Raw genomic sequence first — 16,272 nt, forward strand, 5'->3', positions numbered from 1 at the left:
ACTAACACCTTCAGTAAAATTCCAAAGTCAATTTTACAATAGCAGAAATTATCCTTTTCTTTGCAATATTTAATGAATGAAAAGATTTCTCACTCCCTGTCCCTTTGTCAGGTGTTTCAGAATTTCCCCCCTTTCCACTAATAAATCCTGAAGGAAGCAACAAGATCATTACTTTTGTTTCTGAAGCATCTTATGTTAGAAGTGACTGAAATGCCAAAGAAAAGGTAGGCTGATTGAGAGGCAGAAGTCAATTCTTCAACATCTTTTGCAGCCTCATCTGCAAACCAAAATAAAAGCATCAACAATTATCAAGCTAAACTCCCTTTTAGCAAAAAGGTTCAGCAAACTTTTTCTATTGTTAACCTGTCAAAGTGTGTCACTGTTCTCCACGGTCCTTGAATGAGCAGCCATGGTGAAGAATGCTGAGTGCACGTGACGAGGACTGCTCACTGGGCACAGGGTTGCAACCCCCCAGCTCCTTACAGTTTCTTTGCCCTCCTTGCTTTTCCCACCCTGGTCTCTTGAATACAAAAGCCACAAGGGATAGATCATTCTCATCCTGGAAGTGACAAGCAGGGAAATAAAAGGCATTTGTGTTGCTGTCACGATGATGTGATGGATGGCACCACAGGTGACAACTGTCTGCTCTCGTTGTAGTCACAGAGGGGGATTAACATTCATATTCACCAAGACAGAGAAGAAAGTACCTCAAAGAGTCAGCTGCTGGGTGGCATGGCGGGTGACCTGCACACACGGGACTCCAGTACATGGCACCAGCACTGAGATCCGTGACCTGTGTGCACCTGCACAGGAGGGGCAGCCCCTCCACTGCAGGGATCACAGGGCTTTCTATGAACTTCCAGAAAATAAAATTTCATGTGTCTCTGAATAAAGCTGGTATAGCTACTCAAATGTGCAAACCTTCTTTGGATTACATATTTTACTAACAGAAGCAGATTCTGCGCTTTGCAGAATTTCATCTTCCAAAGAAACCAAATGTTAAATTAGTTTCCAATGAAATTTCTAAGTAAACGATTTCACCATGACTTATAAACTGTGGACATATCTACTTATGGACATGATGGATGGACACACCTACTTACCAGCTACCTTGCCTGGCCAACCTCTGACCTGCCCACGCAACTCTCCCTCCCATCCCTGCCCAGCCATGTCAGACTCAAGCATTCTGGTGAAAAGAAATTAACCACCTTACAAAGCAGTAACTTCAGGACACCTCTGAGAGTTAGAAAGTTCTTTCATGTGCTGAACCAACATCTCAATGGTTTCTCGTCCTTACCCTGCCTTATAGAATGACACAGAATACCTTCCATTGAGTCTGAGTAGGTACTACCTACCTTCAGACGTTCGATGGCTTCCTCTCCTCCAGGTGTAGACATGATTCTCTCCTGAATACTGGTCACAGATGTTAAGCCCACCTGACTATTGAGTGAGCAGGAAGATGGAGATGAAGTAAGGGACCCCATGGATGCTGTGGAAAAATTGCCAGGACGTTGATTCTCAGATGCTAGCAAGTACCTATGCTTATTGTTCTGAAAATCTTTCAGATCTAGGAGATAGAAAGAAGGGAAGGCAGAAAAAGTAGAAAAGGAGCAGAAGAAGAAAAAAGATAGGAAGGAACACCAGTGTAAGAAAGGAGAGCACTAAAGCAGCAAGACAAAGACAAGTTATGATACAAAGACAAGTTGTAATTGTTCCAGATGGCAGTTCTCAAACATGACTGTCTTGTTTTTAATACTGGCATTGGAGAGGTTAAGAACTTCTCCTGAATTTAGAAACTAGAAAGTCCAGTGTGGGTTAACACTGCATCTGGTAGAGGGACACAGAGCCTTCAAGGACACTGCTGAAGCTCTGTCCCTACACAACCAGGCTACCTGCCTTCCATCCCATCCACGGCTCCAAATCTGTAATGTCTTAGGTTTACACAACTGTTAAATGCCAGTAGTTCTAACAGCAAAGGAATAAAAAATGATCATTTATCTGTCAGGATCAATACATATCAGCCTGGCCCAGTATCTTACGGGACTCAAGAAAAACTCCCAAGAAAATGTTACATTAAAACAAAAATCTGAGCACTTAGTAGTGTTCTTTGTATGCTAACAAGGATTTTTTAAATATACCTTTTAAAAAAAGAAGAGGTAAGTGCAGAAACTACAGGAGTCTTGTATAAGTCCTGGCTAAGAACTCAGGGCTAATTACTTCAACAGGGATGAATAATGAGTGAATGATGAGCAAATTATTAAATCTGGTGTTGCTCACATTCATCTATTGGAGCACGCAAAAATCAAGGCTGATTATCTACTAATTTAAATAAGGCTCTCACTTTGCCTAACAGAATGACCATGAGTCACTGGGAAGCCAAGTTCCTAGTACGATATGCAAGTTCTAGGGATATACTTTCATTTACTTAAGTATTTAACAGAATTCTAAGTTTCGCTTTTAAACTGAGTTTTGGTAAAAAGAGCCACAAATAACAAATTCATTAAACTGCCATTTGTACTTTTCTTCATAAGTCATCTTTCTCCAGTAGGCACCAGAGGAAATCCATAGGTACTGGTGCGTTATTTTTAAATTAGCTCACGTTTATATGTAAGAAAATCTACACTGTTCAAAATTCATATCAAAACTAAGTAAGTTTTCCTTAAAGGATATGAGTCAATACAAAGAGTCAGAAAAATTATTATTAGCTTTCTCTGAGTCTATCCTACGTAAACTTAATCAAAGCCAGTTCCTGAATCCCCTTAAAACCAGTGGTTGCTTCAAGACAGTTTGAGAACCACCATCTGCAAAAATAGAACATAGGAAAACAAGCAAATTTTAAAAGGGAGGGGCGTAGGAGCTGTTGCAAAAAATTAGCCATTGGGTGGTGGCAGCTAGGTGGGGAAGAACAAGATGGAAGGTCCAGCTGACACATGCAAGCCCTATAAGGCATTAAGTGCAGCGATTGAAACGGAAACTCAGTTGTCAAGGCTGCTCTCCTGCACGGACATAGAATAAAACTCAGTCATGCATAGCTTTTTGGGAGATGCCACAACTGCTCAGAAAAAGTGAGGCAACAAGCTGGCAGCAGCAGCACCTGCAGCACAAAAGCAAGAACAAAGGATGTCTTTCCCACACCAGAACCAGCTGGCTTCGGAAATCTCAGACAGAGCAGTTCCAGTCCAAGAGTCGCTGTGGGTTAGGACATTACAGGCTCTTCGAGGCCAAAACTCAAGACAGCAGCCAAGGCTGCACTGGGCTTCTCCTGTGTCTGCCAAGCCCTGTCACATGACATCCCATAGAAACAAACAAACCAAGAAAAATCTAAAACTGAATCACCCCCAAATCAAGATTCTTCATTTATTTATGAGTTATTCATTTACGAGTTAGCTTTAAAGGGTGATAGATATGGAGAGTAATGAGGTGTAATCCCTTTACAAAAAGTCCTCATTCAAGCACACATTTTTGACACCCAAGTTTTAAAAAATTTAATTTGTAATTCATGAATGAGGAAAAAAGTTTACCTAATCATCAAGTAAGCTGAGGTCCAAGATCTGTAGGAAATATGCTTGGCATAAGCACAGGTGAGTGCTAATCCAAAATCACAGAGCTACTCCAGCACAGAGATTTGGCCAACTAGAAGTGACTTCTTTCAATTATATATACACTAAGGCTCAGAGTTAGAGAGCTATTTTAAAAGGATTTTTCTAAAAAGTAATCAGACCATGAGGGATCAAGAAGCCAAAAAAGGTGCCATAATGATTAAAAACGAGCGCTCTTAGTTACACTATCCAGTCTGACCACATAGAAACCACGGGATCTCATTTAGTGCAAATTAGCCACTCCAGGCAGCAGTGTCCTCGCTGGCAAAATGGGCAAAAAAGGAACTCTGTGCGAGTCACTGACAGGTTTAAAAGAGATAATATATTCCAGATACTGGGAACAAGTCCTAGCACATCATAAGCACTCAATACATGTGAGCTGCTGTGATCACTGCCATCACCATCTATGAGTTTGGATTCAATTTAATCACACAAAACCAAAGTGGAAAAACTAAAGAGTAAAGCAACAAGAGGTTTTTAAGTCTCTTGACCTAATTCAAGCCACAAACTGAAATTCAGCAAAGTCTGCTTTGCTAATGGAAAAGGACAAAAATAGGAATAATTTCTGAATCTACTATGCTCTGTCTGGGATTTCCCTGTTAGGATCACTGACATGCAAAGCTCATCTTAAGGCTGATCCAGCAGAGGCAGAGTAGCAAGTCAGAGTACTGGAAACCACCAATATATGAGATACACACATTTGCCTCCACTTCCCGAGTAATCATCGATCAATGGATCAACTGAAGGTAAGCAAGAGGGAAAATACAAAAAGGGTCAAAGTTCAGGTTCAGCAGTGACATAGAAAGGGAACAGAGCAGTATTTGGAATTTGGGAAGCTGAAAATAATTAACACTTAGAATAACATACTACCATTTTACAAACTGTATGTATTCATTTAAATTCAGGTGTTAATCAGTAAGAAGAACTAAACTAGAAGAGGCCTTGAAAATCTTATTAGAATGCCAAATAATGATATTAATCTGAAACTCAAAAAATAAAAATATGCTTTATTAAGTAAACTCATATACTATTATACTGAATATTCTAGTTAACTCCCTCAGGAGAACTTCTGATTAGACATTTTGTAGGCAGATCACTGAGGTTAGAGAGTCATTTAAAGACTCTCTGGAAGTCTAATTCTTGAACTTGACAGGATTTGGCTATTTGCCCCTTCATAAGTTTATAAGGAGTGAGCTGGGGAGCATTTAACCACTCATAGGTAAATCTTATCTGAAAGGAGACTGGAATGGTGGGTTTCTTACAAATATATTCAGTATTACTACTACATTAATCCAAAGAAACCCAAAACACAAAAACGAAAAATTGAAGTAACAATTTTATGAAGTGATTAATTTTGCAGTGAGAATAAACTTAACATTCCAAATAAACTTCACTGCTGATCTAAAATAGAAATCCAATAAAAAATACAAGCAATGATATGTAACATTTTAAAATGTAATTTCATGAGTTCAAAACCTGATACATGGGTACATAAAAGAAATTCTGAGAGCATTTTCAAAGAGCTTTTGGGGTGGGTGTGCTGCACAGCTTGTGGGATCTCAGTTCCCCTGACCAAGGATTGAACCTGGGCCATGGCAGTAAAAGCCAAAAATCCTAACCACTGTGCCACCAGGGAACTACCCTCAATGGACTTCTTAAAAGATTAAGAAAAAACCAAAAAACTCTTTGTTATCAAGTTTCATCAAGTTCCTTAACTCTAAGTTTAAGAGCCCTAGAAAGGAATCGATTTTGTGCTGGTCCTTAATTCACTTACTATCAATAATATCTCCCAGCCCCTGAGCACGAAGAAGGTCCTTCAGCCGTGTCACCTCCTCCTTTAATTCACGAACCAGTTTGGCATTGGGGTCCTCATTGATAACAGCATTACATTTAATTTGTTTTGCACGATCTGCATATCTAGATCCAAAAAGAAGACACATTTTTGCCATTCCTTAAATGCTCTACTTCTCATAAGTAACATACCATTATTTCTAAAAACAGCTTGAGTGTTTACACATTTTATGAGCCTTAGTAAAAATACATTTGTAGAAAGCATTATTTTTAGTACCTTATAAAGATGTGGGGAAAGGCTCCAATGAATCTAAGTGATTTCCTCAAGATCACAAAGGAAATAAATATCAGAGACTAATATCGAAATAAATATCGAAACCAATTTATTAGACTCTATAGTGTTTCTCCATTATATCAGAAATGTTTTTGCTAAGAGAAGAGTTGAAAGTTCCAGATTAATGTAATCAAACCTAATCATATACAAAACTATCCTATTAGTGAACATTCTGTCAGTAATTTTTAAAATATTACATGTACTCATAACTTTATTATTTGTTATGATGTGCGTGAGCACTTCTATAAGGATAAACATGAGAAGGGGACACTTCTTTTTTTTTTTTCATTTATTTTTATTAGTTGGAGGCTAATTACTTTACAATATTGTAGTGGTTTTTGTCATACATTGACATGAATCAGCCATGGACTTACATGTATTCCCCATCCTGATCCCCCGGGGAACACTTCTTTTTATAGAAAATACTGTAAGAAGATTTTACTATTATCTAAAAGTTACCCAAAAATCTCACTAGAGCAAATTTAATATCTTTCCTATGAAAAAGTTCCTGCTTTTCTCAATGAAACTGAAAAGTATAAACAGGTGTGTGTGTGTGTGTGTGTGTGTGTGTGTGTGTTCCCTGTTATAAAAGGGATGGGTCATTGTTTACTCAAGCAACTACCCACATAGCATAAGACAACCCATGGCCTAACAAGAAGACTTATGGGGAACACTGTGTTTTCATTAACTATTGAGATCAAACGGAATACCTCAGAGTGCTCAAAGTTTCATCATAGTTGATATCAGCTGGGCTCAGAGCAGCAACCATTGCAGTCCGAGAATTGCCACCTAAAAAGATGAATCATGATTATCTCAAATCATACTTGTTTTATAAAAAAACTTCATTGAATGTGTCAAATCAGACAGCAAAACCTCAGATTCTAAGATTTAATCAGTAAATTTTTGAAATGTCCCAAGCCAGGCATGGTTACAAGTAAATCTTGGTATCTGGATATACTGTGTCCAGTTTCCCTAGACACTCCACCAGAGCCACTCTTAATGATATGAAAGTCACTGGTGACATGAATAGCCATTCTCAGCCACTTCCTTATATCAGCAACATGTAACACAGCTAATCACTCCCTCCTTATCAAGAAAGAGGGAAAGGGGCTAAAGGAACAGTGAATGATAGGTACAAAGATCCAAAAACATCAGCAAAGAGGAGTTACATCTGATTACATGCCTCTCAAAGGAGTATGGGGTTTTCAAAAAGGAACAACAGTTTGAAGTAGGTGTGTGGTCAGATAAACAACTAATCAACAGTTCACGTCCTGAAGTAAATAAGACATGGGAGCAAACCCTGATTTAAAGGTGGGCAATAATATCACAGGAAAGATATTAAAGATGTTCACTAAAAGTAGCACCTTGGCTACTCTATTAGCTAAGACGGCAGAGCAGGAAGCCCCTGAGCTCACCTCTTTTCACAGGCACACAAAATAACAACTATTTACAAAGCAACTATTGCTAAGAAAAATCAAACGACTAGCAGAAAAGTCCTAAAACCAAAGAAGGAATCACAAGGAGACAGATAGGTGGGGCAGAGATATGGAATAGTCAAGACCCACAGCCCTGGGTGGTTGAGCCCCAAATGAGGATAATTACAACTGCAGAGGTTTTCCGCAAAGAGCAAGGGGTCCGAGCTCCACATGGGCTCCTGCACCAATAAGATAAGCCCCCAGAAAGTTTGGATTTGAAGCCCAGTGGGGCCTACTTTTGGGAAAGCCAGAGGGCTGTGGGAAGAGAGACTCCACTCCTAAGGAGTACACACACAACCTCACATGCCCTGGGACCCAGGGCAGAGGCAGTAACCTGAAAGGAGACTGGGTCAGACCCCTAGGCTGAACCTGGAGGACAAGAGGCAGGAGTGCTCCCTGGCAGCAGCCAATTTTGGGAGCTCGCTCTACTACAAGGACACTGGTACAGCAAGTTCCACTTTGGAATTCTCCCTCTAGCTGATGAGTGCTAGGACTTGCCTTACCCACCAGCAGGTCTGCTCCAGAACCCACAGCCACCCAGTCGTGTCTACCTGTCTACCTGAGTGCCCAGGAGCTGTGTCCCACTTCACACCAGTGCACTGGCACTAGCCCCAGCCCCAAGGACCCCTAGAGCCCTATAGTCAGAGACCCTGGGCCCCAGCTGTGCCCACCAACAGGCTGGCACTAGCCCCACAATGTCCTGGGCTCCAGTCCCATCTGCCAGCAGGCCAATACCAGCTCCAAGACACCCTGGACCCTGCAACTACTCCAGGACCTAGCCCTACTCACTGGCACACCAACACCAGCTTTGGGACACCAGATTCTGCAAGCATCCTGTCAGGAACTGGCCCTGCCTGCCAGCAGACTGACAACACATCCAGGCCCCCAGCCTTGGAACCACCCACTCCAGAATTCAGCCCCACCCACCAATGAATGGCAGCCTCCACACAACGCAGGGCCTGGAAACCAACCAGAACAGGGGTCAGCCACACCTCCCAGACTTCCCACAGCAGCCAGCCTGCTACAACAGAAGGACCCATGCAGCCCAAACATAGGACACCCCTAGAGCATACAGCTCTGGTGACCAGAGGGAAGTGCACTACTGGGATACATAGGACGTCTCCTACAAAAGGCCACTTCTCCAAGGTCAGGACACATAACCAACCTATCAGATACACACAAATAAAAACAACAAATCAGGCAAAATGAGGCAACAGAGAAATAAGTTCAGAACGAAGGAACAAGATAAAACCCAGGAAGAACTAAGTGGAAAAGGCAATCTACCAAATAGAGAGTTCATGGTAATGATTGTAAAGATGTTCAAAGAACTCAGGAGAAGACTAAATGAACAGAGTAAGAAGTTAGAAGTTTTTAACAAGAGTTAGAAAATATAAAGAAGAACCCCCCAAAAAAAAAAAAGAAGAATAACTGAAATGAAAAAACACTACAAGGAGTCAACAGTAGATTAGACGATACAGAGGAATGGATCAGAGAGCTGGAAGATGGAATCGTGGAAATAACTAAGGCTGAACAGAAAAAAGAATAAGAAGAAATGAGGACGGTTTAAGAAACACCTGGTACAACAAGTGTACAAACACAAGGCTGTCCAAGGAGAAGAGGGAGAGGACACATTTGAAGATATAATAGATGAAAACTTCCCTAACCTGGGGAAGAAAAAAGACATCCAGGAAGCAAAGAGAGTCCCAAACAGGACCAACACGAAGAGGATCACTCTAGACACATTGTAATTAAAATGGCAAAAATTAAAGATAAGGAGAGAATATTAAAAGCAGCAAGGGAAAAGAAGCAAGTTACTATAAGGCTATCAGCTGACTTTCCAGAAGAAACTCTCTAGAAGGGAGTGGCATGACATATTTAAAATGATGAAAGGGGAAAACCTATAACTAATAATACTCTAGCTGGTAAGGCTTTCATTCAGATTTGATGGAGATATCAAAATTTTTACATTTAAGCAAGAGCTAAAAGCACCACCAAACCAGTTCTACAAGAAATGTTAAATGGACTTCTCTAAGTAAAAAAGAAAAGGCCACAACTAAAAACATGAAAACTACAAAAGGAAAAATCTCATTGGTAAAGGCAAATATACAGTAAAGGTAGTAAATCAGTCATGTATAAAGCAAGTAGGAAGGTTAACAGACAAAAGTAGTAAAATCATCTCTATACTCAATAAATATTGAGTTAAGGGATACACAAAACAAAAGATGTAAAATACAATGTTAAAACATTAAACATGAGTTGGAGGAGCAGTAAAAAGGCTGGGTTGTTAAAATGCATGAACTTAGATCAATAATTCAAAATAATCCACATATAAAGACAGTTATGTACAGTTGGGACATACAGTGAATAAATACATAACATCTTTGTATGGTAACATATCATTAAGTAGACTTATTGATGATTTGTTTGAAATGCATAGAAATACCAAATCACTTTTTGTGTAACAGGAACTGACAGAGTGCTGTAGGTCAACTATATTTCAAAAACAAACAAACAAACACGGAAAAAGAGAACAGACTTGTGGTTACCAGTGGTAGTGGTTAGGGCAAAGGAGAAATTAGATGAATGTAGCCCAAACATACAAACTTCCAGTTATAAGATAAATAAGTACTAGGAATATAATCTACAACATGATAAATATAATTAACACCGAAGTATGTTATATATGAAGCTGAAGCTCCAATACTTTGGCCACCTGATGCAAAGAGCCGACTCATTAAAAAAGACCCCATTGCTGGGAAAGATTGAAGGCAGGAGGAGAAGGGGATGAGAGAATGAGATGTTTGGATGGCATCACCAAATAAATGGATATGAGTTTGAGCAAGCTCCAGGAGATAATGAAGGACAGGGTAGCCTGGCGTGCTGCAGTTCATGGAGTTGCAAAGAGTTGGACATGACTAAGTGACTGAACGACGACCATGTTATATATGAAAGTTGTTGAGACAGTAAAGCTTGAGTTCTCATCACAAGAAAAATTATTTTTCTATTTCTTTAATTTGTTTAATCCATACAAGATAATGGATGTTCACTAAACTTGTGATAATCATTTCATGATGTATGTAAGCCAAATCATTATGCTGCACACCTTCAATTTATACAATTCTGTATGGTCAATTATATCTCAAAAAAACTGGTAGAAATAAATAAATACAATTAAGGTAAGCAAATTCAACCAAATTAAATCAAGAGTAAAAATGAAAAAAAAGAAAGATCACTCAAGTTAGTAACAGAGATTATTCTTCTCAAAAAGCAGACACACAGGAAAATGAACCACAAAGATAATTGGTAAACAGCTTCAAAAAGATGATTACACACCTTTAAAAAGATGATTACATACCTAGATTTTCTCGAAGGAGCCAAGTAAGTACAGAATCTCTGTACGGAATAAAATCAGTTTTCTTCTTCTTCTTACTCTATTAAATAGAAAGAAACGGCCTTAGCCTTTCTTAGCATTGTTAGAGAGGAATAATTCGGATGGAAGGCAAACCAGTCTAAAATTTCCAAGTAAATTAAATTACAGTGGGGTGCCATCACTTTTGAAATTTAACACTCACAGCTTCAGTTCTTCACAAAACCCAAAGCTCATTCAATAAATAATTATTTCTTATTATATTTTATTCTGAAAAATTTACAGTATTCACAGCAGTTTGGAGAACAGCCTAATGAACTACCATATATCCTTCATGCAGCTCTGACCATTATCAATATTTCACCAATCACATTTCAATTTCACTCAAAGTCTTTCCTACATTTTTTTCTTTCTGAACCATTCTGGAGGAAACTGCAGACCCTATGCCCTTTTATCCCTAAACACTTCAGAAGATAAGGACATTCTCTTACACAGCCACAGTTCAATGACCAAAGTCAGGAAATTTAACACCAATATAACACTACTATCTAATATCCTGTCATTTATAGTTTGTGTAGGGCTCTGAAGCAAATCCACATTTCACCTAAAAATACTTCAGGTACATATCTCTAACAGATAAAGACTTTATAAAAAAGTAACTATAAGACCACTCTCACATGTAACAAAATTAACAATGATTTTTTTTAATATCATATAATAGCAAACCTCAAATAATAATTTTTACTTTTGCAGAGGGGTAAATATGAATCTTGTGCATTCCAGGTTGGATGTGTAGGAGCAACTCATTTAATTAATAAATTTATCTGGTCAACCACCACATCATCAAGGTGGTTACTGCATATCTCGTTAACTCTTACATTGTAATACACATTAGGTTTCTTTAAAAGGAAATTATGTCAAAAATAAATCTGACCATTAGAATTAGGTGTCAAAGTGAAAAGGTTTAAGAAAGCGATACAATTTGCTGATCAGGAGATTTAGAGAGACTGCAAGATAAAGTTTCTATATTTATCAAAATTTCCTTGTACTGCTCTCTCTGTGGCCCATCTCATTATCACAGGATAAAGCAAAAGACACCAATGCAAAACCAGTGTTGAGATGAAGGAAATTATACGCTCTGAAAGTAAAACACAAGGCAAATGCTTTGGCTACTCCAATATCTGCTGGCTGACTACTGTGTGGTGATAATTAAAGAAGTTACTAAGGGGAAAGCCAGGTTTCACTGATAGGCATCTCCCCAGTAACAGGAAGTTTTGTAACCTATTCCTAGCATAATCTGAGGTCATATTAAACTAAGGATGACCTCAGTCCAGTTCAGTCGCTAAGTTGTGTCCGACTGTTTGTGACACCATGGACTGCAGCATGCCACGATTCCCTGTCCACCACCAACTCCCAGAGCTTGCTCAAACTCATGTCCGTTGAGTCAGTGATGCCATCCAACCATCTCATTCTCTGTCGTTCCCTTCTCCTCCTGCCTTCAATCTTTCCCAGCATCAGGGTCTTTTCCAATGAGTCCATTCTTCACATCAGGTGCCCAAAGTACTAGAGCTGCAGCATCAGTCCCTCCAATGAATATTCAGGACTGATTTCCTTTAGGATTGACTAGTTTGATATCCTGGCAGTCCAAGGGACTCTCAAGAGTCTTCTCCAACACCACAGTTCAAAAGCATCAATTCTTTGGCACTCAGCTTTCTTTATAGTCCAACTCTCATAGCCACATGTGACTACTAGGAAAACCATAGCTTTGACTAGATGGACCTTTGTCAGCAAAGAAACGTCTCTGCTTTTTAATATGCTTTCTAGGTTTGTCATGGCTTTTCTTCCAAGGAGCAAGCATCTTTTAATTTCATGGCTGCAGTCACCATCTGCACGGATTTTGGAGCCCAAGAAAATAAAGTCTGTCACTGTTTCCATTGTTTCCCCATCTATTTGCCATGAAGTGATGGGACCAGATGCCATGATCTTCGTTTTTTGAATGTTGAGTTTTAAGCCAGCTTTTTCACTCTCCTCTTTCACTTTCATCAAGAGGCTCTTCAGTTCCTCTTCACTTTCTGCCATAAGGGTGGTACATCTGCATATCTGAGGTTATTGAGTATGATCTTCTTCTTGCTAAATCCTGGGTATTCAGAAAAAGAGTACTAAGTAGCTGACTTCTGATTTGTTGAGAAGGAAAGGAAGTAGGCAAGTTGGTACTTGAATTCCATCTCATCAAACATGTCCCCTACATCTTGAGATGGCTGAATAGCATCACCGACTCAATGGACATGAACTTGAGCAAACTCCCAGAGATAGTGAAGAACAGGCAGAAGCCTGGCATGCTGCAGTCCACGGGGTCACAAAGAGTCAGGCTAAGTCATCTTAGTGACTGAACAACAACATCTCATCCTGTTCCACCCACAGACACATTCACCTATGAGGACATCATTTCCCACAGCAGGTTGTATTTCTAAGTTACACAGATCTTTAGGGAGAATTAATCCTCTCAGTCAGTCATAGCTGAGTGGGACTTTCATTCCACATGAAATTCTTGGGGCCTGAAACCTCAGGTTATTCTCTCCATTCCCCACTGCATCTAAACACTTCACTTTGCCTATCCTTAGTACTGAAAATGCTGCAAGATTTAAAGTATGCCAATTACAGTGACTGCCAACAGAACTGTAAAAATAAGTAAGCAGTGTCAGATTCTAAAATGTTCCATATTCATTTCTGTCAATTAGGCTAAACTAAGGAGTAGCTAAATGAAGAAGTATAAATAGAACTTCAATCTTTTCTATTTAAAAATATCCCAGAACTTTAGCCATTTCTTCTCTGCTTGCTCTCATACAAATTAATCTCCTGTTCTCACACCCACAATTTTTTTAAAAAATAAGTGTTTCAGCAGCTACATAACAAGCTTTACTTAGATCACTAACCTCACTAAAAAATACTATTTAAGTACGCATGGAAATAATCCTGTTTCTCTTCCCAGTGAAAATAATGATACATCTTAATTCACCAAAAATCATGCTTGTTATATAAAAATTAACATTTATTTCTGACCTGTTACAGTTTATGACACAGACACACAGTACTAAGCTGGGTTGTATAAAACAGATTATAAAAGATGATTTGCTAAATTTTGTGACATAGATCAGTGTGGGAAATACATGAAAAAATACTTTGTAAACTTTTCCTCTGGTTGATACAGATGTAAACAGATGAGCAAACAGACAGGACAAGTTAGAATAATCACTAAATTTTAAGTCTTCATTGTTCTAGGACCTAGATTAGATATTGGAAGAATATCCACATATGTATTATATCAAATAGCAGAGAGATGTTTTAGTCTCAGGCAGCTCTGTCCGATGAACAGAACAAAACAAAAAGCAAAAACCCAGAAAACCAGCACTTTTAAAAATATTTTTATAGAACAAGAGGATATGCAAATCTATATATTTAAAAATATTTCAAAGCAGACACTGCCTCTATCCTCCATGATACCCTTGTGATTCAGATCAAACTATTATGTGCCCTATTATTTATGCAAAAGAGTATTAATAAATTTTAGAATATCTGTGTAGAAATATAAGGAAAAGAAAAATCTACTGTATCTGGATTAATAAGAATGCAAACAATGTTTTCTGGAAACATTTAACAGTTAAAAACAGAAATTTAATTTGATCTTAGAGCCTTCAATTTATGTATAACCAAAGAATAAGAAAAAAATTTAATAATTTGAATAATCCATGACTTTTCATGGTAGAAAACCTATATGGCAGTCACCTATATGCCTCCTAAGAGCAATAAAATAAATTTTTTATGGGCACCACTCTAAAACATAGCTGGCTTCTTGAAATGATAGCTACATTTTTCTTAAACCTCTTTGTATTGGTGTGCTATCTCATGATTCATGGTCACCCTAAATAGTAATTCTAAATTCCAGAGCTAGAAAACAAATATAATGCTTCTTGAAGTTTCCATTCCTACTTATGCCTCCAAGCATTCTGCTGAGGATTTAAAATCAGCAACTGATTATACAGCTAGATCATTTCTACCAAGCCCCACCATACCTTGCTGGTGCAGTTATCCTACAGGGAAAAGCATTTAAAAGAGAATGAGAACACAGGATAAGCCTCCAAACAGAAAATATTTTAAGTCATTAAAAAAATCTTTTTAAGTCATAAATTGAATATCACTTCTCAGAGACAAGCAAGAAAACATTTAATCCTGTTTAGAGATTCCAATGAGGTACTAAACTAGAGCATAAAATAACCAGCACTTCCTTAGCTTCTAACCTAAATAACAAAGCCCCTCATACAAAAATTGTTTCAACTATTTTTGTATAAGGTGCTTCATTTTAATTCTAAGAAATAAGAAAAAATAAAACTATTTTTAAAAATAGTTTATTGGCCCACAAATCAACAGCATTCACCAAGGCAAACTGCTCAAAATACTCCAAAATGTACAGTCACCTACTTAGAAAAGATTACATAGAAAATAATATGCAATAAATATACTTCCTTTTACAAGAGCTACAAAATAAGGCTCAAACAGTCAAACCTTAGGTCTTTGCAAAGACCTAGTTTAATTCTAGCCTTTACAGATCTATATTTACTTTCATTCTCCTTAATCACTTTTATTTTCAGTACAAAGTCAAAGTGTGCCATACCTACTATCTTATCTGAAAAGCTCTAAAAAGAGAAAGACATTATATAAAAGGAAAAAAGAGAATACCCTTTATGAGCAATCATAAAATATTAGGCAAGTACATTTGCTGAGTAGACAAACTTTCCCTTACAATGAAGTATAACACTTACCACCTCTGCCAAGGCTGAAATGACTTTACCCAGAGTTGTAAGAGACTTATTAATATTTGCTCCTTCCTGAAATCAACATCAAACATAAAGGAATTATGATAAAGAATTTCTACTATTGCCACATCATACATAATACATAAAATACAACTAGCCATACGCTAGCATTATTTTTTATTTATGACCACAAGTTCTAAAAACCTTCTTTAACCCTCAATCTTTCCTCCTCTCCACTTGCTGACAGGCCAAGACCACATGCCTAACTCAGTCCTAAATTATCATCACGATGTCTGTGCTTGAAAAACTCACAGATGTAGCCTTCTTCCCACAACTCACTGACGTGCAATTGCTCCTCTTGTTAAGCAAATCTCTAGAAAAGACCATGCTTGTTCTCACATCTGGATTTGTGTATTGTTTTCTAATTATTGTCCCTTACTTCCATCTAACCAAATTCACACCATTCCTCAAAATACAATTCAATTTTCACCCTGACTATGAAGTCCTCCTTAACTATTATCATGTAACATATCTTGCATTGGAATTACAAGTCAGAAGGCAGAAAATTTCTTCTGTCAGTGGTTTTGTGGGCCACGCGGCCTCTGCTGCAACTTCTCAATCCTATCACTGTAGCATGAAAGCAGCCACAGATAATACATGAATAGATGCAGCTGTGTCCCAAGAAAATTTTATCTACGAAAACAGGCAGTGGGCTGGATTTGTCCTACTGGCTATAGCTTGCTAACCTGTGTCACAGGGCATTTATTGACTAGGCTATTTACTTGGTAAAATAAATACCTTTAATCGAGTCCCTTTGGCACCAGTTGAATCAGCTCGTTCACTTCCTGCTAGATCCACCAAGCTGATTTTACTGACCTGGTAAAGAACATTGAGG

General features: G+C 38.3%; 1 protein-coding gene across 7 annotated transcripts in view; it reads right to left on the bottom strand.

Moving 5' to 3' along the window:
- The window catches only part of KIF1B (kinesin family member 1B), a 150,803-nt gene that overhangs the window by 88,338 nt on the left and 46,193 nt on the right, over positions 1-16,272 (bottom strand). For 3 of the 7 annotated variants that reach the window (XM_043922954.1, XM_043922951.1, XM_043922956.1), the window contains exons 8-14: positions 16,176-16,253; positions 15,384-15,449; positions 10,555-10,630; positions 6,435-6,513; positions 5,374-5,516; positions 4,298-4,339; positions 1,356-1,567 (exon numbers count right to left, since the gene is read on the bottom strand). In XM_043922954.1, the coding sequence (XP_043778889.1) occupies positions 1,356-1,567; positions 4,298-4,339; positions 5,374-5,516; positions 6,435-6,513; positions 10,555-10,630; positions 15,384-15,449; positions 16,176-16,253 (696 nt within the window). The remainder of the gene's footprint in view (positions 1-1,355; positions 1,568-4,297; positions 4,340-5,373; positions 5,517-6,434; positions 6,514-10,554; positions 10,631-15,383; positions 15,450-16,175; positions 16,254-16,272) is intronic. The other 4 variants (XM_043922955.1, XM_043922953.1, XM_043922957.1 and 1 more) reach the window with 2 other exon arrangements.

This window comes from Cervus elaphus, chromosome 14, assembly GCF_910594005.1.
Source record: "Cervus elaphus chromosome 14, mCerEla1.1, whole genome shotgun sequence".
NCBI classification, from domain to species: domain Eukaryota; kingdom Metazoa; phylum Chordata; class Mammalia; order Artiodactyla; family Cervidae; genus Cervus; species Cervus elaphus.